Raw genomic sequence first — 25,341 nt, forward strand, 5'->3', positions numbered from 1 at the left:
ATGTGCAGCTCAATCCACCGAGTATGTCTCGATTCATTACTTTTAAACTCAAAACCACATAATATCTAAGCCTTCAGTTTGTCTTGAGGAAACTTTGGAGGTGGTCGCTGATGAACAGTATCTTTAGCTTTAGAAAATTGTTTAACGGGTTGCCTAAAATAAACCTTTTAATTAACCTATTCTGTCACTTTGTATAGGGTTTTTATTCGAGATGAACTGTGTGATGCCTGGCCTTCCTGCAGCTGAGACATCTGACACCAAAGACTCATCACTCACATAACTGTTCAGAGGTTATAGCCATGTCAAGACAATTTAATTAATTTACTTTCACATGAAGGGGAAAACAATACTATTCCAGCTACATTCAGTCCTAGGATCGTAGAGACAGTCACTGCAACTCGTGAAAAAGTCCACATTCCCTCCAGCCACCACACGTGTCTCTGTTAGAATGGATGTGTGGGCAGAATGTGACCCACTGGGCAACAGGCAAAAACAGTTTAAGGGCAGCAAAATGTGGTTTCCAGGGCTGTCAGCTTGTGTGACCTAAAACAGAAGCAGCGCCGGATTTGGTCAGTGAAATGGCGATCGCGACATCTCGTCGCTCTTTATAAACGAAGACTGGTGACAGCGGTGGCGAGAGGCAAAGTCGGCGTTCTCCTCTGTCAGCTGCCTGGTTTTCACTCCCACCCTGTGCAGAGAGGGCGTCACCACTATTTCATCCCGGGGGGGTCCTTTACCCCTGAAAGAGGAGGACATAGATTGGGAATATACAGCAGTATGTATATATATATATATATATATATATATATATATATATATATATATATATATATATATATATATAGCAGTAATAGTGTGATAATGTGAAAGAAATATGTCCTTTGTTATAATGACTTATAATAATAATACAAGAACAGATAGATTATGAGACATATGAAGAAAATACTAAACTTCAGTATGTACTTCTATCCACAATCTGGTCAGAATCTTGTATATCAGTCACTCTCTATACCTGAAAGCATACTCTAGCTCCAGAACCTGGTTTCTCATTTTACATGAGAATCTAAATCATTAGTCTAGTCTAGACATTAGGCAATTTAGATAAGTTGCTTTTGTGACTGTTGCTGCAGGACACCCTTGGAAAGGATATTTGCAATCTCAATGGCATTATCCTGGTAAAATAAAGGTTACATTTAAAAAAATAAATAGAAAACACACAATACCTGTAAATGCCCTTTACTGTTGATTTGAGCCATGAGAAAAAGCTGAAGCGAGCTGCAATACCTGCAAATAAACAAAGACCAAATAAGCTCAACAAGATAGACGAATAGAACTATTGGAAATGAAGAAACGTAGTGTTTACATTTACAGTGGAATCATTTATATAAATCTCTGATATGATTAATGAGAAACAGAGTCGGTGACACCCACAGCATACCATCAGCCGCCTGTGCAACAAGTGGTTCACACTTGCAGCTGATGGCAAACTGTGGAGTGGAGACATTGGAGGGCATCATCCCACACCCAGTTCTAGAAATCCTACGCCACAGCAGCTGCTGCCAGCCTTCCGGGGCAAAGAGGCCGCGAGTGACTCCATACTGGCAGTTTGTTTGATTACATTTCCAGGCCACGACGTCGGAGCATTGGGACCAAATCTACACGCTTCATATGTAAAACAGCATATGAGGAGGAGCTGTTTGGGCTAAACACACAGACTAATCTGATTAACATGATAATGTATCACCTGGCCTACAGAAACTCCTAATTTTCAGTCAATATAAGACATTTTGTTATAAGAAAAAAAAAGTAAATTAATTCATAACAATTTCTTTACAAATACAAGTCTGCCAAACCAGGAACCAGCACCAAAAAAAAGAAGATCATAGCAACTACAACATAGTGGTGCAGTTACCTATTGGTAGTCCCGGACTTGTTTTCCCAATGTAGAAGAAGAGCAGCACGGCAACAACGATGTTCGCTAAGGCATAAACCCACTGGATAACAAACATGATCAGTATGGAGCTCAATGCCTGTAAGAACACAAATAATATACATTAACGTTTGCACATACAAAGTGAGAAGATTCCATGACAGTATAGGAATTGTGTGTAACCAACCCCAATAAGTGCAATCCAGTGGTTAAAGTATTGTGCATAGCATGAACCCTGCATGGGTTTGATGTCAATGCTTTGCTGCTCTCGTTTACCTCCAGCTCCTGGAACATAAAATAAAATATCAAGTCAATAAAAAAACCAACATGTTTCTCTCGTGTCATGTTTCATGAGCCAAAGTTCATGACCTGTGCGGGGATGAGCAGATGAATCATGCTTCACAGAACTTATTTTTATACACTCTTTGGCTTGTGGTTCTTCTCTGTCCCTGACCTCCACACTTCTTGGCTGCGGCTCAGCTTCCTCATATGGCGGAGCTGAACTTATCTCTTCTCTTTTCTCCTCTGAGAACACGAGGTTATTCGGGTCCAAACCAAAGCTGTCCATCAGCTTCTGCTTAGCAGTGACCTTTCTACTTTTGCTGCTGCTTATCTCTTGTGTGGAGGAGGTCTTCACTGGCCCTGCATCAACACTTGATAAAGGTGGAAAGATCTGATCCATGTCCTTGGTGAACTCAGATAAAGTTCCTTTGCTCAGTGTTCTTTCGCCACTGCTCCCATAATCCAGTAGAGGGGCTTCAATAAGCGGCCTGGAGCTCCTACTGCTGGACTTGCGCTGGTTTCTCCTGGCCATGACGAGGGAATCCTTCTTCTCCTTCCTCTGCAGCTGCACAGTCATGGCCACGCTGAAGTAGGAGTAGTCGATGAAGCTGTAGGTGAGCATGAAATTGATGGTGACGATGGGAGCGAGAACGTTGACCTGGCCAATGAAAATGAAGGCCATGGTCACAAGGCTGGTCAGGCAGATCGCGGCCACTGGGGTCCTGTTTGGACCTTTCTGCAAGCCAGTAAAAAAAAAGATGGTTAGTGGCCATTGCATCCCACAATAATATCTATGTGCAAAATTCGAGGCTGCAGAAGAGCGGGAAGTCTCAGATTGAGGACATTGGGTAGAGAAATAATTAAAGTCTTAAATTTAAACATATTCTACTCATAAGTGTGTTTGTATACATGTATAACTGCTTTAAAATAAAGATAATTTGGTTTCTGTTGCCTTAGAATAAGCCTTCAGTTTGAAGTTAAGGCTAAGGCTTTGCTTGACAGATGCCACCATCTTGCAGTGCCATGTTTCTACACAGCCTGACTGGATAAAACCAGAGCCAGAGCCTGTGTTTCCAATTTTCGACATATGGATTGCGAAGGCCACCAAATACCATAAGTTATTTATGTTCTTGGGAAAGGAAGGGTTGAACAAAGAAGTTATGGGAGTTACAATGTGCAGCCTTGTCCCTAGATAGTACTAATTCTTAGACACTAAACCTACGAGGCTGGATTTAGACACTATTTGATCCCTTTCTATGAGATGGATTATCAACAATTAGCCATCATTCATGAATATAGTCATCTCATGACAACAGTAAAGGGCATCGGACATCTTTACTGTACTTACTGTAGTTTACAGTGTATTCAAAAGGGATTTGAATTGAAACACCGGTTTAAGCAGGAGAACAAAAATAATCCTCCTTACAGTAATTATTTTTTTGTCAAAATGGAAACAATGTCTTAACGTGTGTTTTTGGAAACTACTTTTATTTAACTTCCCTGGTCCATATCGCACAGCGGAGCACTGCAGTGTGCCTGGCGGCCCTCCAGAGCACACAGCCGAGCACAGCCCTGCCCCGTCGCCCTTCCTGCATTTGTTCTGAAGCTTTGATTTGGGCCAAGATGTCTAGGGCCTCATTCCAGTCCGCTGAGAGGGGTCAGGCAGTACTGCCATTCAGGGAAGTCTGAGAAAAACTGGAGGTGGACGAGGTCAGGATGCCAACGTGACTATGTGCGCGTAGCCGGAGAGAGTCGTAGCCCAGTCTGTCTGCGCGCATCTATGATTTTTAAGATACGCAACGCCAACCACGGCAGTTTATCAGAGAAAATATTAGCATTAAATGCATGACTTGTGCTAAAAAGTGCTTAACACATTTATTACGACCCAAATATATGTATTATGCTACAGCTGCCCTAAATGAACAGCATTGGTAATTATTATGTTTCTGTTATGGTTAATACAGCAGTATATTATTATTGTTATCCATTTATTTCAAATTTAACTGTGTTACAAAGCTTGATTAATTTCTGATTTCTGAGTGAAGCCCAGTAAGGCGGCTAAAATTTGTGTATAAAAAGGTAACATATACATATATACATAGTTAACAATAACAACATTTTTAGATTTAAACAACTTTTTGAAAGATTTCTAAAATATTTATGTTATTGAATGGTGAAATTATTTTATTCTTGTCTAAGGTTTGATCGCCTGTGTTATTATCTTGTCTCTACAGCAGGGAATAATCATCTTATTGCTTAGGCTGTAAAGCCTAAGTATCAAAGCCTGATGTAATACAGCTCCTTTTATATTTATCCTTCTTCTTTGAAGAACTCAAATACATTTGGTGCAAATGGCAATAATAAGTCTCATGAAGTTCTAAGAGAAAGCTGAATCATGAATAACTCAGTGAGCCAAGGTGGTGAAACCTCACTAACCATGCACAGGACAGATAAAAGGCATTTGTAATTTGACCAACACTAAGTATGTTAATAATTTAATTTAAGTACGAATTTAGCAGAACTGCAGCAGGCTCTGCTTTTAATGATCAACTAATTTCAAGCAAGAAGTAACGGCTACATTTCCAACACAACAGCGATGTCAATGACAGCTCCAGTGACCCCACACATCCCTCCTCTCATGGTTCCATCACTCTATTCATCCATCAACCCACCCCTGTTCCCAGCCAGGCCAGAGCAGGGATGACCCTCTCTTGAGCGATGCACTGGAGGATCCTGGGTGCTCCGTACATGCAGCCCATGCAGGAAGCCAAGGAGGAGATGTAGAGGCCCAGCAGAAAGAGGAAACCCACCAAGGAGACCTGCAGGAAGACGGAAAACAAACAGAGGGTGGAAGAGGATGGGGTGGGGTCGAGAGCTCACAACAGCTACGCCCAGTTCGGTTCCGCTGCAGCCAGCAGCTCCTAATGAAAACAATGAGAACACTGACCACGACTGGAGTCAAAGACTTCAAACGAGTCAGTGACCGTTGAAGCACAACTGTATGGTGCTGTATATAGTAGTCATTTGTAGCTTAAGTTCTTTATTATGTTAATTTATACATTAACGATTGTTAATGTTGTTACATTTGCTTTTATCGTTGAAAACAAAAACCGTTGACTGGCAGCTTGTGCAATCCGGTAAGCTTAGCTTTACTCTATGTACATTTTTGACCTTGGTCTAAAATTAGACTTTAGTCTTCCTCACACCAGCTGTCCATGAGGTGTCTGACACATTTTTGTTATGAGAATACATACTGCAGGTCACATTAATATTACATATGTGCTTTGTATACCTGTTTGAGCTTCAAAGTCGCATTCAAAATGTAATAAAATATCTAAAAGTGCTCTATAAGCAATGCAACAAACTAATCAATGAGTGCTAAGTCAAAGAAATGGAAAAGAAGTATTCAGACACATGTGGCTATGTATTATTTTTATATGAAAATATAAAGTATTGTAAAGGTTTTTCTGTCTCAACCATTATATAGTAAACAAAACCTGGCCGAAACCACGCCACACTGTTGTGGGGGAATCCCCTCATCTCGGCCCTTCTGCAATGAGGGCCTCTCTCACAGCACAGGATAGGAAACAGAAACAGAGGAGTTTACCTTTTCTGCTATCAAGAAGTCATAGCGCAGAGCCTCTCTGGTGCAGATGGCCCCCAGAAGGAAGGCAAAGACCAGATACAGGAACCACCTGTGGGTCACCAACAGTACCACACAGAAATATGAACAACTACTCCTTTGTGTCTATTAATAGGGAAAGTGTGTAATCACAAACTTAAGTGTGTGATAGAGCCATGGTGGGTGGGAGGGTGTGTCTATTCTCTGTACTGTGTTTCTGATAAGATACCACATGAAAAAGTACAAATCTAATCATGTGGAAAGTACAACTATTCAACTATTTTTTGTTGAATAGTTGTACTTTGTACATTATATTGTATGATGCAGTTGTGTATGTGTGTTTGGGGTGTTTTCATACGAGGTGAAGACAGCTGCCAGAGTTCCCACAGGGATGTTGTGTTCAGGCCGCTGAAGATCTGAGCTCATGTTGAAGCCTGCCATTACACCTGCACACACACATACACACCATCATTGCATGCAATACCACAAATATAAACAGGAGATGAGGTGAGGGTCCACCTACCTGTAGCAGCAGGAAAAAAGCACCCAAATACTGTGAAGAAGTTCTCTCCTGGGGTGTAATCTGGGTTTGTGTTGCTGCTGAGCAGCTCAGCGGAATAACCAGTGAAGCCATGCACTGAAAGAGGAGGAAGCAAAATACAAAGTCAATCATCACTGACCCCAACGACGAGTGGATCTGTCGACTACTGTCAAGAATATACACAAATTATTATTTAAATTATGGTTGGTCTCAGATGCTTGATAGTTTAATTTTTGCACTGCACTTCCTGGAGAAGTTGAGATTAACTGGAAATGTAAACACATCATGCCTGCACCCTGGGGATTTCCCCCCAAAAAATAATCCCTCACATGTGCACAGTTATGGACTTACACAATCAGTGCATCACTAAATGACGATGGATTATGAGACGTTTTAATACTTTCTTACAATTTAAAATGTGGATGCACAATTTGCAAACAATGACCAACAGGAGATAATGCTTCTGCGATGCACAGTCATTTATTACAGCAACATCAGTACGATCTCCTGGCAAGAATATCAGATTGTCAAGTGTATTTGAAATAAACACAAAATAAACAACAACTACGCAAACATGCCGTCTAAAAAACGAGAGCAGTTTGTTGAGTCTGGGTCAGTTTGTTAAATGTGTGAGGGAGATTGTTCTGCATTGATGGGGCCATTTAAACCATGAAGTTTGAAGGACCCGCCTATGTTACAACACACCGGACATTTCCCCCCTCGGTTATCTTGCGATGGGAAAGAATGTGTTCTGTCAGATTAATGACATGTTTATCCAAAAGGAAGTCGCCGCCCTTTTCAGAAGCTCAACAGCTTCCAAGTTTGAGAGAGAGAGGGAGAGAATGAGAGGCAGAGAGTGAGAGAAAGAGAGAGTGAAGGTGCACATTTTTTATTTTGTTTTAGACAACAGCCAAAACCAAAAAGGGCTGGATGTACTAGTTATTCCAAGCACACATTTTTGTCCTGGATAGGAATTTGAGGAGGCAACAAAAAACGGACATCAAAGGGGACTAGGAGCCCAAACTTGTGTTCTCTCTGGGACACAGTGAGACTTCCCTCTGTGCAAACGATTAGAGTTTAGCAAATCCATGGCAGTCAATGTTCATGTCTGCACCACAGGCTCTCCACCCATATGACAACATCACACTCCGACATCCAACAGTGTCTAATTCTCCGAGTATTCAGTTCAGGAGGGCGTTCACACATTAATGAGGAAATCGTTCACTAAAAACATAAATTCAGTGTTTAGATATTATGTCCGTCTTTTAAGCATTTGATCTGAAGAACTGTGAGAGAAGTCATTAAATTTCTTTAAGAAGTCAATGTCCCCACATGCTCCTGCAATGGTTATGACCTGGTTGATGATTGATTGGTGGGAACACCACAACATATATGTACCTTCAAGAAGTCAAGTAGAGCTGCAACTAACGATTATTTTCATGAACGATTAATCTGTTGAATATTTTCACGATTAATCAAGTAATCATTTAGTGGATGAGGATGTTCTTGAATGTCTTGTTTTGTCCACAAACCAAAATGATTCACTTCTTAATGATTTCTTTGTCAAATGATGCAAAGAAACCTGAACATATTCACATTCAAGAAGTTAAAACAATCAGAAATCTTGTTTTAATAACGGAAAAAGCTTCAAACCAATTAATCGATTATCAAAATAGTAGATAGTAGAATAATAGATTAAGTTAAAAATCTCCTGATTGTGAAAATAAGGAACGGGAATAAATAAATAAAATCCAATTCTGTACTAAATACTATACATAGATATAGCATTTTACGCACATGGCACCCATTCAATATGAAACACGTCTTTTAGCTTACAATTACGGAGAAAAATCCTTATTTTATGGAACAGTTGGCTAAAACATGTTCTCACAGAGGGGCTAACCTGTCTTAGAGAGAGTAAAACAAACAAATCATAGTGTTTCCAGGCAGCTACACAACAGTTTTTCCACTGTGTTCAGATAGAATCCAGTGTTTACTGATTAAATCATATATTGGTGTGAGGGGACGTTAATCTACAGTGCAAAATCACTGTCCTTTATGGGTTTAAAAAGTCTTTAAGGTCCAGTGTGTCACATTTAGGAGGGTTTTTTTGGGGCAGAAATTGAATAAGTACGTTTGTACCTTCTTTAAAATAAAAATCACATTTCAAGCCTTTTAATGTACTCTAGGCCAGGGCCTTGCTTTAGGGAAGCCACCATAACCTTGCAGTGCAATGTTTCTACAGCACCCCGAAGAGACAAACCAGCCAACGCCTTTGTTTTGAAATGATATTTCAAAACTACACACAAAAAAATGAATCGTTGTTCCCTCACGTACCTGGGAAAGTGAGGATTGAGCGGAGCAGTCCTCCCTGTGTTATATTCTGCAGTCTCACCATGAGATGTCACCAATTCTTACAAACAGCAGGACCTTTAAGACAAGACTAAGGTGAGAGGAGCCATAATGTCAGTATACTGAGCAGCAAGTGTACTGTATTGTCAGAGCAGGGCTCCTCTCTTAGCTGAGCATTCCTCTGAAACAGATTGGAATGTGTTGTCAGATTACGTGAGCATCTGAGGCCTCTCTCACTGTCTGACTGACCTCTTATTCTCACACACTAACCAGTATGAACAGCTGGGGTCAGGGCACAATGTGACGTTGCAGAGATGGGGAATTCTAGGCCCACTAGGATGCTGGAGAAACTATATATTACAGTAGGATCACAGAGCAAAATGTAGTGGTCTCTGGAGTAGCAGCAGAACTCAGATCACTCAGTTCCGGCCTTCTCTCTTTGTCATTTTCCAAAAATGTGGGTGAGTCTGGTTAACACCCTAAACCCCAGACCTAAGCAGCACATTACAGCTTCCTGTTCTGTGGGGACTCGGCTCCAACTACGGGGATAATGTCAGATTGTATTTCATCCAAGCACGACAATCAGAGCAGCTTGCAGTTGAATCGCGTGTTTGCAGGAGCAACAACACACTGGCAGTGTCACTGACCAGACTAAATAATTTACAATTCTTAAACTGGGATATGAAACATCCACCCCATTCCAACTGGAGATGATGAAGCACAATCCTGGCACCGCTCGACGTGGTTGGAGCTGTGCAGTTTTTCAGCTCTAACTCCACTTGTCTCAGTTGCTGCAGGAAGGACTTGTCATTATAAGTCACTAAGCAGATCCTCATGGAAGGAAGCCAGTTTAGTCTACGTGTGAGTTCATACACATCCATTATGATATGCAGTACCTGCATGCAAAAACACACAGTTTCATTTCATGTTAAAAATGTCTGAAACAGTGAAACTCATCTGTACTCTAGAGGACAAAAACCCAAACAACTACAAATCAAAAGCCTAGTTTTGTAATATCCTTGCCAAGCGTTCACAGTTGACGTGGTATGAAACTGTGACCACATAACTTTCACCAGCAGCTCTTTATCCTGCAGGCTGCGCCCAAGTGTACAGCGAGAGTGCAGGTTAATTTGAGCTGCTTCAGCTAGCTAGGGGACCTGCTGGTCCAATGCCAACAATGATGTCACCGCAAAACACACAGCGGTTCTTAATTGGAAAAATCTGGAGAGGCTATTACGCCTGGTTCTCCCACAGTCCTTCAGCAACTGCAAACTTTGCCATAAGGAAGTGTGGAGGTGGCACGAAGGTTAAGTTTACCAGTAAAAGCAATTTTTGCGAGGAAAAAGAAAATTAACCAGGATGCCTGTATTTACTCTTAATATTATTATGTAGAGTACAGAGACAGTTCACTTGTCTGAAATGTGTTAATCTCACAGACACTGGCTTTGAATTCTGGAACACTTTTGTCTTCACACTGGACAGGACGTTGATAATCAGTGAGAACAGGAAATGTGGGGAAGGACTTCCTAAACGCCAGCAAAAGAACACAAGCGACTTGAAAAGGCAAACATTCCCTCATCATAAAAGAAAATAACAAGGAAAAAAAAGGAAACTCAATAAACACACCCTGTTTTCATCTTGGCTTGAGCAACAACAGCAGAAAAAAAAACACTAAATCGATGTTTCCAGTTGTTGAAGTGAAAGTTCTCAAAGGTTAACAGAGTCACAACGCACATGGTCAAATATTAAGAAAGAAAACAACTGCTACAGACACAGATTTCATGAAGAAGGGAACTGTTGAGATAATCCTCTCAACAGGATACTTGACTGACCGAGACTAAAATAAATGATGCTACAGCTACACCTAGTGGTCTCAGCAGGTCATAGCAGCTCACTATTCCAGATAACTGTCTCTGTTCAGTCTGTTCAGTCACAGCAGGAAAAGCACAGGTGGTGCTGATAACGGTTCACTTCAAATAAGTGTGAACTGGAATGCACCCTGGCACCAAGGAAACTATATGGAACTCAGCCATCATTCATTTAATTATTTACACCTGTGCTTTTCCTACTGCAACCTATCAAAAATGTCTCTGCAGCATTCACAAACCTGTCTGGCTCGATTTGCACATCATTACTTCTGAACAAACTGAACACCCTGTATTGACTGTCGGTGTGAATATACGAGTGGATGGTAGATGGCGACCTGTCCAGGGTGTACCCTGCCTTTCACCCTATATCAGCTGGTATTGGCACAAGTGCCCCCTGCAACCCTCATGTGGAGGATAAAGCAGTAGACAAGGGATGTATGGATGGAATATGAACTTATAGCTTACTTGGGTCAAGGTGTGTGAAGGTGCCAATGACAAAGTCCAGTGTAGAGACGGCCAGGACAGCCAGCAGTATCAGCTGGAGTCGGACAATCCACTTGACGCCGGCCAGGTTGATGCCGAGCAGAGCCAGCAGCACCGACGCCGACATACCACGAACCGCCCACTGAGACTGTAGACCCAGGAGCTCCGCCACCGACTCTGAGAAACCTGTGATGTACATGGCTCCGGCCACGCACTGTGGAGGCAGTGGAATCATGGGTCAGGAAAACATAAATAAATTAAATATAAATGGCATTGTTCAAAAACACTCACCTGTCCAAAAACATAAAGGAGGCCCACTGTACCCCCGATCCTGCCACCCAGAACAGTGGAAATCATGGAGTAGATTCCCCCACTCCCGACTCCACAGTGCTCACACATGCCGATCCCCGACATCACTGTTACCAAAGCAACCACCACAACCGACGAGACCAGGAGCATCCCAAGCGGGACACCAGTGTTCCCCTGGAAAGGTTAAAAAGGGGACAAATAAACAAGCACTTAAATAAATCATCATCATCTTAAATAGGGGAATTCCCAGTAACCTTGAGCTTAAGGTGGCAGCAAAGGACCTTGGTTGTGACGTTCTGAAGTCATCATGACCAACAAAGCATGTTTTCTGTGCTCCAATCTTTTCCTCTGCACAACCAGGAAGCAAAAAATTACGAGTATCTCACACGGGATGCCCGCCACATTGACACGCTGCATGAAGCTAAACCCAGGCAGATGCAGCAATTAAAAACCACTGAGTCTTTGTAATCGTGTCGTGTGACGACACTGCAGTGTTTGGCATCAAGTGACCGGGGCGACACATGCTTAATCATGGCTGTGGCTAAAAATACAAGGCCTCAAGAAAACCACAAAGACAGGAAAAGCAGACAGCACACAAAACTGGATATTAATAAGGTTAAAAGTGAATTCCTTGCCGTTTTAATGGCCAAATTATTCAATAAATACATACACTTGACTAAACTCATTCCAATCCAAAAGTCAATGATCAAAGAGTTTGACAGACCATGAAATCAACAAATCTTTTGCACATTACCGCAGAGATAAAGTCATTTTTATAAAGTTTGGGAAAACACTCATTTGGACCATGTGGAGCAAATAAGACATTGTCATTCAGATGATAAAATATGACAGGTCATTTTCATTAGGATTAATTAAAATGTTTTACGTTAGTTAATGAGTTTGCTATCTTTCTAATTATAATAAATCAGAGTATCGGTTGTTTGTCTTTGAAACATAAATTATACAAACGAACAACTAGTACAAGGAAAAGTGATAATTATGTGAAACGGAAATGCTATAATGGTGTTTTTTTTGTACGAACAAAAATGGTTAATATCGCAGAGCACGTTTAGGGTTGAAATTTAAATACAACACAGTACATATTTGACCACATTTTAGAGGGAGCTGAGCTTCCCTTGACGTCTTAGAGCAATCGCCACTGATCAATATAGTCAACATGAAAGTGTGCAGTTTCGGTATGGGTGTAGAAATGGGAAAGGCACAGTGAAAACACAGTGTGAACGCACCACAAGGTAGCCAGTACGCAGGAATAAAACCACACCGAAAATGTTGATCATGCAGGTGGTAAAAACTCCATCCCACGTGCCGAACAGCACCGGCTCCCACACAAACAGCTTGATCTTCCACCACGGCTGACTCGACTGCTGGAAATCCTAAACACAGAGACACGGAGACATTAGAGCACAACATCACCTAACCTCAGTGAAAATGTTTTGGTGCAATCGGGGCAAATATCTCACCTGTGCACCCTCATGAAATAGATCATGGACACATGTGTTGTGGTTGTCAGTCACTTCCCCCTTCAGCAGACCTGTCCCATCTCCCACCTGGTCACCTGAATACACAGTCCAACCAGATGGCAGAGTGTCCATCGTAACCTACAGTTGTTTCCCCTCCAGGTGACCCTGCAGGAGAAAACATGAATATAAATGTGAGGAGCATGAAAAAGATCTATCTGTTCCACATTCTTCTTTTACTTGCAGCAGCACTGAGTCGACTTAATCAATCATATGACAAAAGGCAGCCAGGAATGAAAGGAATCTGCTCAATGGGATTAAAGGAATCTCCTCAAACACCATAACTAACATTATGCTGTTACTTGAGGGAATAATTAAGGGAAGAGGTGATGATATGGCTGAGGATTTGGTAAAACTGAGGTGGGCTTGTGGAGTGAGAGGAGAAACTTTTTGTTTTCTTTTATCTGTATATGTTGTTTTCTTCAATTGCCCTTTTGCAAAAGACATTATAAAAAAACACCTGTAGCAGTTACTTTTTCATGAATATGTTTCATGAAATTACTTAATTATGCTGTATATATATAGTTTTTATAGTTTTGTCACTTGTTTTTAAGTACCTCAGTCTTCTGCTCATATAGACATAGGAACACTTTTTTATTTTACTTGAGGGCGTCACGCCATTAGTGGCCCCTCCTCTCCCGGTGTGAACACCCGGATACAGCAGGGTGTGACGCAGTTTAAGGTCACACACACACACTTAGGTACGAACAGTTAAAATAATAAATCAGTCCAATGATATAATACAATGATTTGTAAACTATCAAATATCAGCACTAACCTGATTTTTTTACAAAATCATATAAAGTGTGTGGCTTTACAGTTTCTATAATTCTCTTCAGTTACGACCAGCTTGCTTGTCAATTTAAGTAGCAGCGGATACGACTTAAATACATTGTGCTAAAATTTAGCTAATTTAATGTTTCTTAAAGGCAAAATAAATACACGAGTTAGTTTACTCTGAAAAACACGCCCGAAGCTACTCTGGAACTCGACTATAAACAAAACGGCAGCATAATTACATTAAATTAAATATAAGCTGCATTATTAGTACATTTTCAAATCTTAATTTTTTTAAAAGTGATTTGTCGCATGCGGCGAAATGAAGAAGACATTTTCAATTCAGAACATGACGTCGCCTAAACTTTACCAGAGAAAATATTCTATATATATTAAATTTAAAACTTAACAATTGTTTTATTAAATAATGTGACGACGACGGTGGCTGTACCGCGGTTTAAACACGAGTCTTACCTTCACACAAAGGTCCAGATAGTTCCCTTAACAGGGGAGAAAAGATGGTGGAAGGATATCAGTTCATTTTAGCCATGTTGCTTTGGTATTGACTGCAGTTTGTGTGTGTTACCTGTGTAGGGTGTGTGTGTGTGTGTGTGTGTGTGTGTGTGTGTTACCTGTGTAGGGTGTGTTGCTACTTTGCCCAGGAATCCTGTGTTGGTTTTGGCAAAGTCTTCAGCAGCAGATACAGTTTACTCTTGATTAAAAATATCCACGTATCTCTTTATTTTTGAGTTATTTTCAAAAACAGGACTGGACTTCATAAGTAAGAGAAGAAAACAGTGTATTTTGGGCCACAATGTGCAAGATAAAAACAAGATATCTTACACAAATTACTACATTTAAGTGGTACAAGAAGTGGCATGATGACAAATCCTTGGTGTAATTTGTTGGCAACATTGAAATAGTGACATGAAGTTTACCAAAATTCTAAATTAACTCATTTGTAGATTGAAATAGGGCTGAAACAATTCATCAATGACTAAAACAATCAATAACTCTTGAGAATGGATTTAAAAATAATAAATAATAATAATTAAAACAAGTTTTCTGACATTACAGCTTTGTAAGTGTGAATATTTTCAACAAACAACTAAATTAATAAAACTGAATCACGTTGGTTTGTGGACAAACGATGACTCAATTAATCGAGGAAAGAATTGCAAGATGAATCAATTATGAATATTAATTAGAGCTGCAATTAATGATTATTTTCTCTTTTGGTCCATAAAATGTCAGAAAATGTTAAAAAACGTTGATCAGTGTTTGTCAAAGCTGGAAATTATGATGAACAAACCAAGAAAACATTCACATTTAAGAAGCTAAAACGATCACAAATCTTGTTCTAATCATGAAAAAAGCTTCAAACCGATTATTGATTATCAATATAGTTGGTGATTAATTTGGTAATGGATTAATAATCGATTCATCATTTCAGCTCTATTATTAATAATCCGAACATTACATGTTTCTTTCATTCAAAGATCCATCAATGAAAAAGGTTTAATTTTAGGACATAAGTTGCTTGTTACAGCCCTGAAAAGCCTTCCCGTAATATCAAAACAATTCACGTTCAAATAGTGTGAATTATTATTATTTTTTTATTTATAAGGACATGACACACACGACAATCAAAAAAAAAAAAAAAAAAAAACACAATATAATCTGATTGTTTACAAATCATAATATATTGCAAAAGAGATCTAATTATATAGGTTACTTGACTGACATTAATCAGCTACAATTAAAGCTGCACATTATTCATAAAACAAGTTCACTCAACCCAACACGTTAGAGACCATGCAAATGAACCTCAACTCGTCCCGAGATCGCCAACGAGAAAACGCGAGGCTTCCTCCTCAAGTTCGCCAAAAAGTCTAAACATCTTGACACAAATGACTTGTACAGAGATAAATGAGCGTAGCAATAGATGATGTTTCAAAAATAGTTTTTATCAAAAAATTCACAATTCGGATTCTTTTTTTTTCTTTTTTCTTTTTACACGAAACATTTTTTTTTCTCTAGCTTATACAAGGACACTTATGGCCAGGTTTCTGACATTATATCATTAAGAGTAAAGAAAATCACCAGAGTACTGCTCATATAGTTCATGAATCTCCATTAACAGTTTTAAACTGTTCTGTTGCAATTAACAATTTGTATTTGGGAGTGTCAATTTCCCCCAAAACAGAATTGTTCTCATGCACTGTGCTTTTTTTTCAAAAATATTAAATAATATTCCACTCAAAATCTACTTGAACTGACAAAGAGTTTGAGCTGCTCACAGCCGCTAATGAGGTTAAATACTTAACTTTAGGTGGAGTATTACTCAAAATCAACTCAAATGAGCAGTTTCTGGATGCTGTATCAACTGCATTAACAAAAAGAAGAAAATAAAAAATCACTTGAACCAATCATCATTAAAACTGCTTAAGTGTCAATTCTTCTCTGATAACGTCAGTGATGTATACATGTACAAATCTTAGCGAGTGAAAATGTGCCTTTCCTCTGACAAAGAGTGTCTCTTGCACAAGCCTCTCTCTCGATTATCGCGCGATCTAACAGTACGTCTCAGAACATAAAAATATACAATGTATTTACAGCAGGACGTTATTTGTCTATACATTCTAGAGGGAATGTTCAATGAGGAGCGAGGGGGGGATAACTCTTATTTCTCTAAACGCAGATGCCGCCTGTCCCTGATTGTCAGCAGAAATGTAACAAGAGGGAGCTTCGAGGGAGCGAACCCTAAGTCTGATGGTGCAGAATTAAACAGTGATATACACACACACACACAGAAGCACCCTAAGACACAAATGTACACAGAAAAAAACAGTCGACTGTGATTAAAGTACAGAACTGACTTTTTACGCAACCATTTAAAAAATGCTTCGCAGATGTGGCATACTACAGAAATAACTAGAAATATCAAAAAACATCCACTTAAATATTTCCCTCCCAAACCACAGATAACAGCTCGGAATTATTCCTTCAATTCTACACTAATCAAACATGATGGGCAAAAAAATTGAACGACGCTCCCCGGATCTCAACTAATCACAGAGTCGATATAGCTTATGTATGTCGTAATTGTGCAAGTTGTATAAGTAACCTTAGAGCATCGGCTGTGTAAAAAGAGAAAGTGAATCTAAAAAGGAATACGATTTTGGGGGGAAAAGAATAAAAGGCACAAATGTAAAACGAATGAAACTGGAAAAACCCAAATGCAGATTTCCTAAAACAAAAGCCTCAATTTTGACCTTCAGTGGGTAGAAAAAGGATTCTCATCACGCGCCGGTTGTCTCGCTCTGCGATGAACGGAACGTCAGCTGCAGCTTCAAGGGTCTTAAGCAAAGAGCGTCAAATCAGACACGAGGGCTTTCTCTGGCCAAGTGGTCAGTGTCCGAAATCTCACTTTTGCCTTTTAAGTCGAAGGAATTGTGCAGCTCATCCGATGTGAGACAAAGTACTACATTCCGTGTAGTGAAGAATGTGCATGTTGTGCAAATATGAAGCACAATCTTGTTAAGTGATTTCACTACTAGTACTACTACTACTACTACTACTACTATCAAAAAGAAAAGAAGAATTATCCTGCAGTCATTTTATGTTTGCAGCTTTTTGATACCCACATTTTAGCGGGGGGGGGGGGGGGGAACAACGTTTAAAAGCTAACAGAGCCCAATCTTTTATTGCACAGATGACACTGCACTGGTGTCATATTTGTATAAAATAATCAGACATTCAGTTAGGATCATTTTGAATGATAATCTTTTTTTTTTTTTTTTTTGGGCCACCACAGAAATCTAATGAGGTCCAATCTGTGCATGGTAAAAAAAAAAACTAAATTGCAGACATCATTTAAAGCTTTTCTGAGCCTGTCCTGACACATTATTGTGTGAAAAACACCCCCTTTTTATGTGATATTCATTTCTCACATACAGTAGAGTTACGGGGGTTAACATGCTGGGATAGAATGTTTTCCGAGAGGAAGCTTGAATTTATCCAGATATATCAGCGAGGAAAGTTCGCCACAGAAGAGGCAAAAAAAAAGAAGAAAAAAAAGGCATAGTTCTAAGTAATAGGGCCCATGATTAAATACGTGGAAATATTGCATTAAGCAGCATCCATTTGATCATCTTTTGAGCAAGGCAAACTGATTCACACATTTTTTTGTTTTTCAAAATAAAGTCAGTGTCACAGGTAAATATTTCCATATTTGACACTTTGGCCATCTAATCGCTTCACGTACATTCTGGAGCAAGAAATCCGTCCAGACGCAAGTACATTACTTTGTTTTCTTTCAGGGGGGAATTCTTGTGATTATTTATCAGTTTTTACTTTTTTACCATTCTGTAAGGCTGAACTTAAAAAAAAAAAAAAACACAAAAAAACAGATCATGATTTTTTTTTTTCTAACAAACTACTGTGAAAAAGAGCACACATTTACAATGGGACATGTTTTGGCAAAACAGAAGACGTGAGATAAAGTGCAGCTGAAATTATTAGCAGAAATTAATTTTGCCCCGCCCACCCTCGCCTCATTCCCTTCAGCCAAAGGTTTCACCCGATGTCACGTCAGGGGACGAGTTCAGTTGAGACCTGGTCTCAGTGACTCTGACTAAGGGGAACTCTGTGAAGTCTGTGCTGTGTCCTCGAAGACTGACTTGTCCGTTGGTTACAGTAAACTGTGACGAGGTTCCAGATCTTGTAGTCTGGAAATTCGATTTGAAGTTCTGATCGAAGGAGCTTATCTGAAAAGTCTGCAGTATTCCTGGTGAAGATTCTGTCTTTTTGGAGGGCGACGAGTCCTGCTCCAGGAAGTCCTCCTCGGCTGGGGACACAGCGGGGGGAGAGGTGGTCTCGTCGCCTGAAAATGAGAAGGAGTGCTGGGAGTCCCCAACCAGTAATCCGAAATGAGGTTTCTCTAAAGTGGACCTTAGCGGAGAGCTCATCCCTGATTTGAACCTGCTGGGAGAAGGAAACTGTTTCTCTGTGGAGAACAGGGGCTGTCCAGCTAATGTGGGGTTTTCAGAGACCAAGCTAAGGCTCTGACTGGTCAGGTAGCTGTCATTCTGGCTGGTCCTCTCCAGCGCTTGCTGGAGAAACTTGGAGTATTCATGCAAGAGGCTGACTTTCTCAGACGCTGGTGGAGCGGAGGCACTGGAGGACCCAAGGCTCTCCACGGGACTGCTGTCTGAAACGTCAGAGGAATTGATGGATATGCTCGATGTCACCTCTGTGTCTGCCACACTAAAGGAAATGTCCGACTGCCCGTTAGCTTTGTTGGAGTAATGTTCCAACAGCGTCTGAAGAACCTCATCCGGTAGCACGTTCTTGTCATGGGTTGTTTTAATCTCTGTGCTGAGTGGTTGGGGCTCCAGGATGGTGACCGGGACTGTTTCATCAATGACCGCCGACACAACAGTCTGCGAAACAGCCGGCTGAGAGGAGATGCTGCTTGTGTTCAGGCCATAATCCCGACTGTTGTGGGCCATTGCAGCCTGAAGATAACGTTTCTTCTTGAGGAACTGCATGGCATCATCGTAGTTAGTGCTGCTGGCTGCCGGCTTTGCTGGTCCTCCTTGAAGGGTTTCCACTGACTCGAGTTCAGTGTTGCTTTCTACTTCTAGCAGGCTTTGCTTGTCAACAATCTCAAAGGTGTACTGTGTGACCTTGCCGTTATCCTCAAAGGAAGACAACGTCGACAGACTGGGAGGAGTTTGTTCACTGGTCTGTTTCAGACTCCTCTTGGGGACCTTTTTCAAGACCAGCTTGGGAGGAGTCGCCTCCTCTGATGACACTTCTTCTGCTTCTTCTTGGTGATGACAAGCCGTTTCTTCAGGCAGAGCCACAGAGTAGTCGGTGATCACGTACTCATGTTTGACTTTGGAGGACACAGCAAAGAGCGGTAGACCTTCAATTTTATTCTGTCTCTGCTGCTGCTGCTCCTCCTCCTCCGCTTCTGCAACAACGACAGTGACAGCATGCCCTTCTGTCTGGACAGCGGCGGAAGAGCCTGAACTCTTGTCTGCACACTTCTGCCGCTTTTTCTTGGGCAGTGAACACTCTCTGGGAGAAGCGGAGAGGCCTAAAGAATCCACTTCACGCAAGGGTCCGACTTTGGCAGCAGCCCTGTTGGTCTTCCGCTCTCTGTTCTCGTGACACATCCTCCTGTGCTTTAAAACCCGGTCTGTTCGGGAGAAATACTGTAGGTGGAGGAGACAGCATGTTTATGTTATCGATGTAGCAAAAAGACATAAAGGGGATATGAAGCAATACAGACAAATAAATCAAGACAAATCCTCTCTACAGAATTCTACTGAACCTGGCTAATTTACATCTAAATGTATTTCTGGTTCTTAGAATAAGTCATATTTATTTTCGCAATGTTTGTGAAGCTTCTCGTTAATCCAGTTTCATAATTATTGAAAACACATCAAGTCAGTAGCTACTGGACTTCAAGTTTGTCTTTTCAAGAAATATAATCTTAAATTCAAATTTTCAGCACCCAAAAACATCAGCCATATTAAACTGTTGCGACACTTCCAGATGCAATAATTTATGATCAAACAAAAGTGTCATACCTGGTGACAGTAGTCACATTGGTATGGTTTCTCTCCGCTGTGAGTTCTCTTGTGTCTCTCCATGTGATATTTCTGGATGAATCTCATTCCGCACTCATCACAGCGAAAAGGCTTTTCACCTAAAAAGATAAAAAGAAATGGTCTGTCTGTCGAGTCTGAAAGGATGAATAAAATCCTAGTGAATATAAATCAACATTCTTCACTCACCAGTATGGATCTTCTCATGTCTCTGGAGAAGATATTTCTGAATAAAGCGCATGTCACACTGGCTGCACTGAAACGGCTTCTCACCTAAAGTTAAAATAACACATTAATAGACACACACACGAGTGCATACATTTTTTTATTATTTTTTTAATTTATTAAGTATTAATGATGACTAAAAACATAGTGACATCCAGAATTCCTACCAGTGTGAATGAAGACATGCCTCTGCAGGTGATAGTTGGTTCTGAACGCAGCATTACAATGAACACAGACGTGACACTTGGGGTTCTGTATGCCCAATGATCCGTCATCATCAATGCTGAGAATCTACCATGGGAACAACACAAAGACAGTTAGAAAGTATGTCTCTGTGGACATGTGACAGTCATGGGGAACAAACATTTATTTCCTTTAAGAAATTCTCTCACTTGCACCTTTGCCGGTGATCGCTGTTTCCTTTTCTTCTTTTTTGGACACACCATCAGGTCCTTGGCTGCTTTTTTGTCCTTCGTCGTGAGGAACGCCGGCTCAGACAGCTTCAGCTCCTGCTTGATGTTAACCTGTAAAAAAAAGTAGGACCATGAATGAGCAACCAATGTGGCACTCATCTTTGTCTATCCAGGTCAGGGAGGTGTAATAGGGCAGGCAGAGGATACGCGACCAAAGTGAGTGGACTTCACCGCTGAGCAGCTGCTTCACTACTCCATTACTCCACAGTTTAAGAAGCCAACTGATGTGGTTCAAGCATCTTCTAAAGATAACTCCCTGCTGGAGGCAGAGCAGACCGAAGGGAACCCACTGATCCTAAAAAACCAAGGACGTGCTGAGTGGATACATCTGCCAGCTGGCCTGAGAGTCAGACTTCTTTTATATACAGATTTCAGCAAATAATGTGCTGGATACAACAGTATTCCAAGTACACATTTGCTAAAGAAAATTAGTGGTGGGAAAAACTACAAATAGTACTTGAAACCTGCAATCCAGGATTTTGAAAATCCATTTTTTCAGTAACATCTGGGCCAGCATTTTCTTTTCTTATAACACTAGCTCAGAGAGCACTAAGTAGGTAAAGCAAAACAAACAAACAAAAAAAACCACTTTATTATCTAGTTGACCTGATTGTATTCATTTTACTACTACCAGGGGGCAGCTAGATGTTGCAGTTAACTTAAAAAAAATATTCCGTTGTACACGTTATGTACCACTGAAAACCACAAAAAACATAAATACAATATTCGAGTCGTTGCAAACACATAAATTCTAATCCTGCGGGTTGGCTAAGTTACCCTCAATGTTCACATTTAGACAAAAAAACATACTCTACTGAAATGACTTCAGGATGTTTTCTCTTCATTCTCTTACATTACAGCTGATGATTTCCTCCTCAGGCTCCTGGGAACAGCGATCCCTCACTATATTATCCTTGATGGCTCGGAGTGACAAAGGCTTTCTATTTGATGTATTACAGTCATATGCTTGTCATTACCTGAGATGTTAAAAAAAAGCCTCTGATTTACTGATCTGTTGCATCTATTTTGCTTGCTCCCTGTAACAGAGAGGGTGTGGAATGACATAAAATAATTATCATTGCATGCTGTTGTTACAGTATCCGCAACTAGTTTGATAATTTCACTGACAACTCCTTAGCCAGCATGAACTCACTGGCATAAGAAGTAAGCAGGGCAACTTATTGTTGAGTGTAAGGGGGAAATGCACTCCCACCTCGCCTCCTCCTTCTTCTTCTCCTCCATTCTTTCTCGTCTCCTCCTGCATCATCAGCTGCTCCGGAGGGACCAGGTCGTGAGTGACCAGCGAGCTTCCAGTCAAGTCGTCATCGTCGTCCTCATCGTCGTCGTCGTCCTCATCATCGTCCTCAGCCAAGAAAGGGTGGTTCACCAGCGAACGTTCACCCAGGGTCATCACCACCAGTCCTCCTCCACTGACCAGTCCGACCCTCCCTCCTCCGTCCATTCCTCCACTGCTGCACTTGAGCAGCATACCCTCCAGCTTGTCCTCACTGTTCATCTTACATGGAGCTGTTCTTGCGCCTGACAAAGGGAGAGGGAGGTTATTCAGGAGAAATTTGCAGGCTACATATCATGCATATGGAATGTAGATTTTAATGTGTGTTTTTCATAAGATGACATGAAAGTAAGACTGATGACAAGTTTTATTCTTTTCTGCAACCTATATATACCCCAGTAGAGCTGCGACTAAAAATTTACATTAACTGATCTCTCGATTACATCCTTGATCAATCGTTTAATCCATAAAAGCAGAATATGGTGAAAAATGTAAACCTCAAAATTGAAAACTGTTTTGTCCATAAAGCAAATTACATTATTATTTTACAGGAGCTAAAATCAGGGAACATCTCTTTTGTTCCATTTGATAAAATACTCAGGCTAATTATTCCATAATTATTAATTAATTTAGAAGCTGACTACTAATCGATGACTGAATAATCGATTCATGTTGTGGCTGACTGCTGTATAGAGCTGCTACAACTTCTCGATTAGTTAGTTACCGATTACCAGTTTCGGTGTTGTGGCTGATATACTTATACCTATATCTGGATATCTATAACTCTATATATAGCTATAGGTATACATAAGCGCGCGCGCACGCACACACTCGCATTTACACATATACAAATCAGTTTTCTCTTGCTAAGACCGTTAAATAACAGTCTTTATCGACAACAGACTATTTACGAGGTGAAAAGAGTTGCAAGTAAACCCGCTTTACATGTTTAGACCAAAACAAGCCATTGACAAAGCCCTTCCTCTGAGTTACACATAAACAACAACAACACCTCATTAGTTAACTAGCAGTTGCTCGGTCTTTAAACGGTAACGCAGGCTAACCTAGCAGTTGTGTGTCGTTTGGGGGTAAGGTGCGTGTCGCTACAACAATCTGACCCGAGTCGGCATGGCAGTGTTGAGCATCTGTCACGGTTTAAGCCAACAAGCACGACGTCCCAAAACACACTCACTGTGTCATTAAGCGGGATAAGTCTATTGCCTGGCAGCTAGCTAGCCGCGCCTGTCAAAGATGCTAACGTGAACCAACATCACGTTTACAACAAAAATGCTGCAAAGACGTAGGAAACGAGGCAAGCGCCCCTTCAAAATAAAAGCCGAGTAAAAGCAAAATATTCAAGACGATTTGAGACATTACGAAAAGCAGACATAATACGCATCTATAATGTTCACCTGTCACTGTAACCAAGTGGATTCTGCATCGTTTAACTCCACTTCCCAGTCACTCAACGCTTTACCTTGAAAATCAGGACCGGAAATCATACATTTACTCGCGTGCATTTGACAAACATCTACGGCCTGCTTATGGATAGTTAGCAAACTGCTAGCAGGTTGCCGCAAACATTGACTGTCTGTCGCTGCAATATATTCAGCTGACACACTATGTTCCGAGCAACAAGACAAGTCACCTCATATGCAGCATCGAACAACGACATTCCAGTCGAATTCAAAGACACACATGGCACAAAACTCAAACTTTGGTCTGCACATTTCACCAAACTTGTGAGCAGCGGTGTTCCGCTACGGCGCTGGCGCCTCCAGCTTCCTGAGCCACTACTCTGCTCTGCTCTACCAGGCCACACTGTACCTGTCTGCAAGTTAAAGCTAACTAGCAGGCTCGCTGCTAATACGAACAATAACACTCGCGACAGCGGTACACGAGAGATATGTCAACCGATACAGCTGCAGTGTTTCTCCCCTTACCTTCAATCCGCCTTAGAACCGATCGGCTGTCATGATTGTTATACAAGACTACAGTGTAATATGGTGTGCGGAATAATCATACACACACACACACACACCATCAGATTTCACGTAGGCATGCGAGCCTATATCTGTCGCCATCTAGTGGTGGAGAGTGGAACTACATCTCAAAGGTGATTCTAATCTCCAAAAACAAACTCATTTTCAACTATGACTTTTAATAGCTTCTACATCTAATATCTTTTATAATACTTGACATTACACTGGTACATACTGTTAGACAATGACTGGAGTAATAATAAACTATTTAATTGATAAACATTCAAGAAACCAAACCAAACCAAAATCAAACGACTTTTTGACCTGTTTATTTATATGTTCTTTGATTATAGTTTCTTGGATGTGATTTTTAACAGGTTTGAACACAGAACAAGTTAATTTGTGAGGATTATTGGGGGAAAACACATTTGTTTTGACCAATTTCTGACATTTTATGGACACCGCAATCTATTAGTTTAATTAATGACACTGTACAATTAAATACAATGTAAAAGGGCGCAGTGGGGTTTGGTTTAATGATCTTATGGATTATGTCTCTCTTGAAAGTCGTGATTTTAGCACTCTACACACACACACACACACACACACCCCCACACACACGCACACACACACACACACACACACACACACACACACACACACACACACGCAGCGCGAGGAATACTGATCAACCTGTTAGCTGCACCTCAGCGCGCATTTCAGGACTTCTCTCCCACTGACTCGTCTCTGCGGGATTCATTGAGCGCGATCGTCCACCTGCTGAATGTCACCGCGTTCATTTGGCGCAGCCTCCTCTGACCGAACGTGTGCTCGTTATCACCGTTGTCCCCTCTGATGTACGACAGAGGGTCACACAGAGAGGACCTGTGGACTGACTGTCAGCCCGCGCCCGCGCCCGTGCCGCTGCAACAAGGGAAGCCCCCCACGCGTTGCGCGCCAGGGATCGCCGGTGTGTGTGTGTACATTTGGCGGCGTGGAGCGCGTGTGCACGTGCGCCAGGCACTACATGTGTAAGTTCGCGCAC

General features: G+C 41.1%; 2 protein-coding genes across 3 annotated transcripts; both read right to left on the minus strand.

Moving 5' to 3' along the window:
* Positions 1-570: 570 nt before the first annotated feature.
* On the minus strand, positions 571-13,000 carry slc12a8 (solute carrier family 12 member 8; the record flags this gene model as incomplete). Its single annotated transcript, XM_083908471.1, has 13 exons — positions 571-739; positions 1,224-1,284; positions 1,913-2,030; positions 2,118-2,215; positions 2,300-2,948; positions 4,885-5,031; positions 5,820-5,907; positions 6,193-6,280; positions 6,358-6,471; positions 11,061-11,292; positions 11,370-11,561; positions 12,635-12,781; positions 12,869-13,000. The coding sequence occupies 13 exons, from the start codon at positions 12,998-13,000 to the stop codon at positions 571-573; spliced, it is 2,235 nt and encodes a 744-aa protein (XP_083764597.1).
* Positions 13,001-18,267: 5,267 nt separating this feature from the next.
* znf148 (zinc finger protein 148) lies at positions 18,268-24,361 on the minus strand (the record flags this gene model as incomplete). 2 transcript variants are annotated; one of them, XM_083908334.1, is made up of 7 exons in its annotated part: positions 24,258-24,361; positions 22,234-22,559; positions 20,946-21,071; positions 20,715-20,838; positions 20,512-20,595; positions 20,305-20,423; positions 18,268-19,926 (listed from the first exon to the last, which is right to left on the minus strand). In XM_083908334.1, exons 2-7 carry the CDS (start codon positions 22,534-22,536, stop codon positions 18,268-18,270), a joined length of 2,415 nt encoding a protein of 804 aa, XP_083764460.1. In that variant the 5' UTR covers positions 22,537-22,559; positions 24,258-24,361. The 2 variants fall into 2 exon arrangements, with proteins under 2 accessions (XP_083764460.1, XP_083764459.1); XM_083908333.1 differs by having other exon boundaries at positions 20,940-21,071.
* Between the last annotated feature and the right edge of the window lie 980 nt (positions 24,362-25,341).

The sequence above is a fragment of the Microchirus variegatus genome, assembly GCF_963457635.1.
Source record: "Microchirus variegatus genome assembly, chromosome: 22".
In the NCBI taxonomy this organism is placed as follows: Eukaryota; Metazoa; Chordata; class Actinopteri; order Pleuronectiformes; family Soleidae; genus Microchirus; species Microchirus variegatus.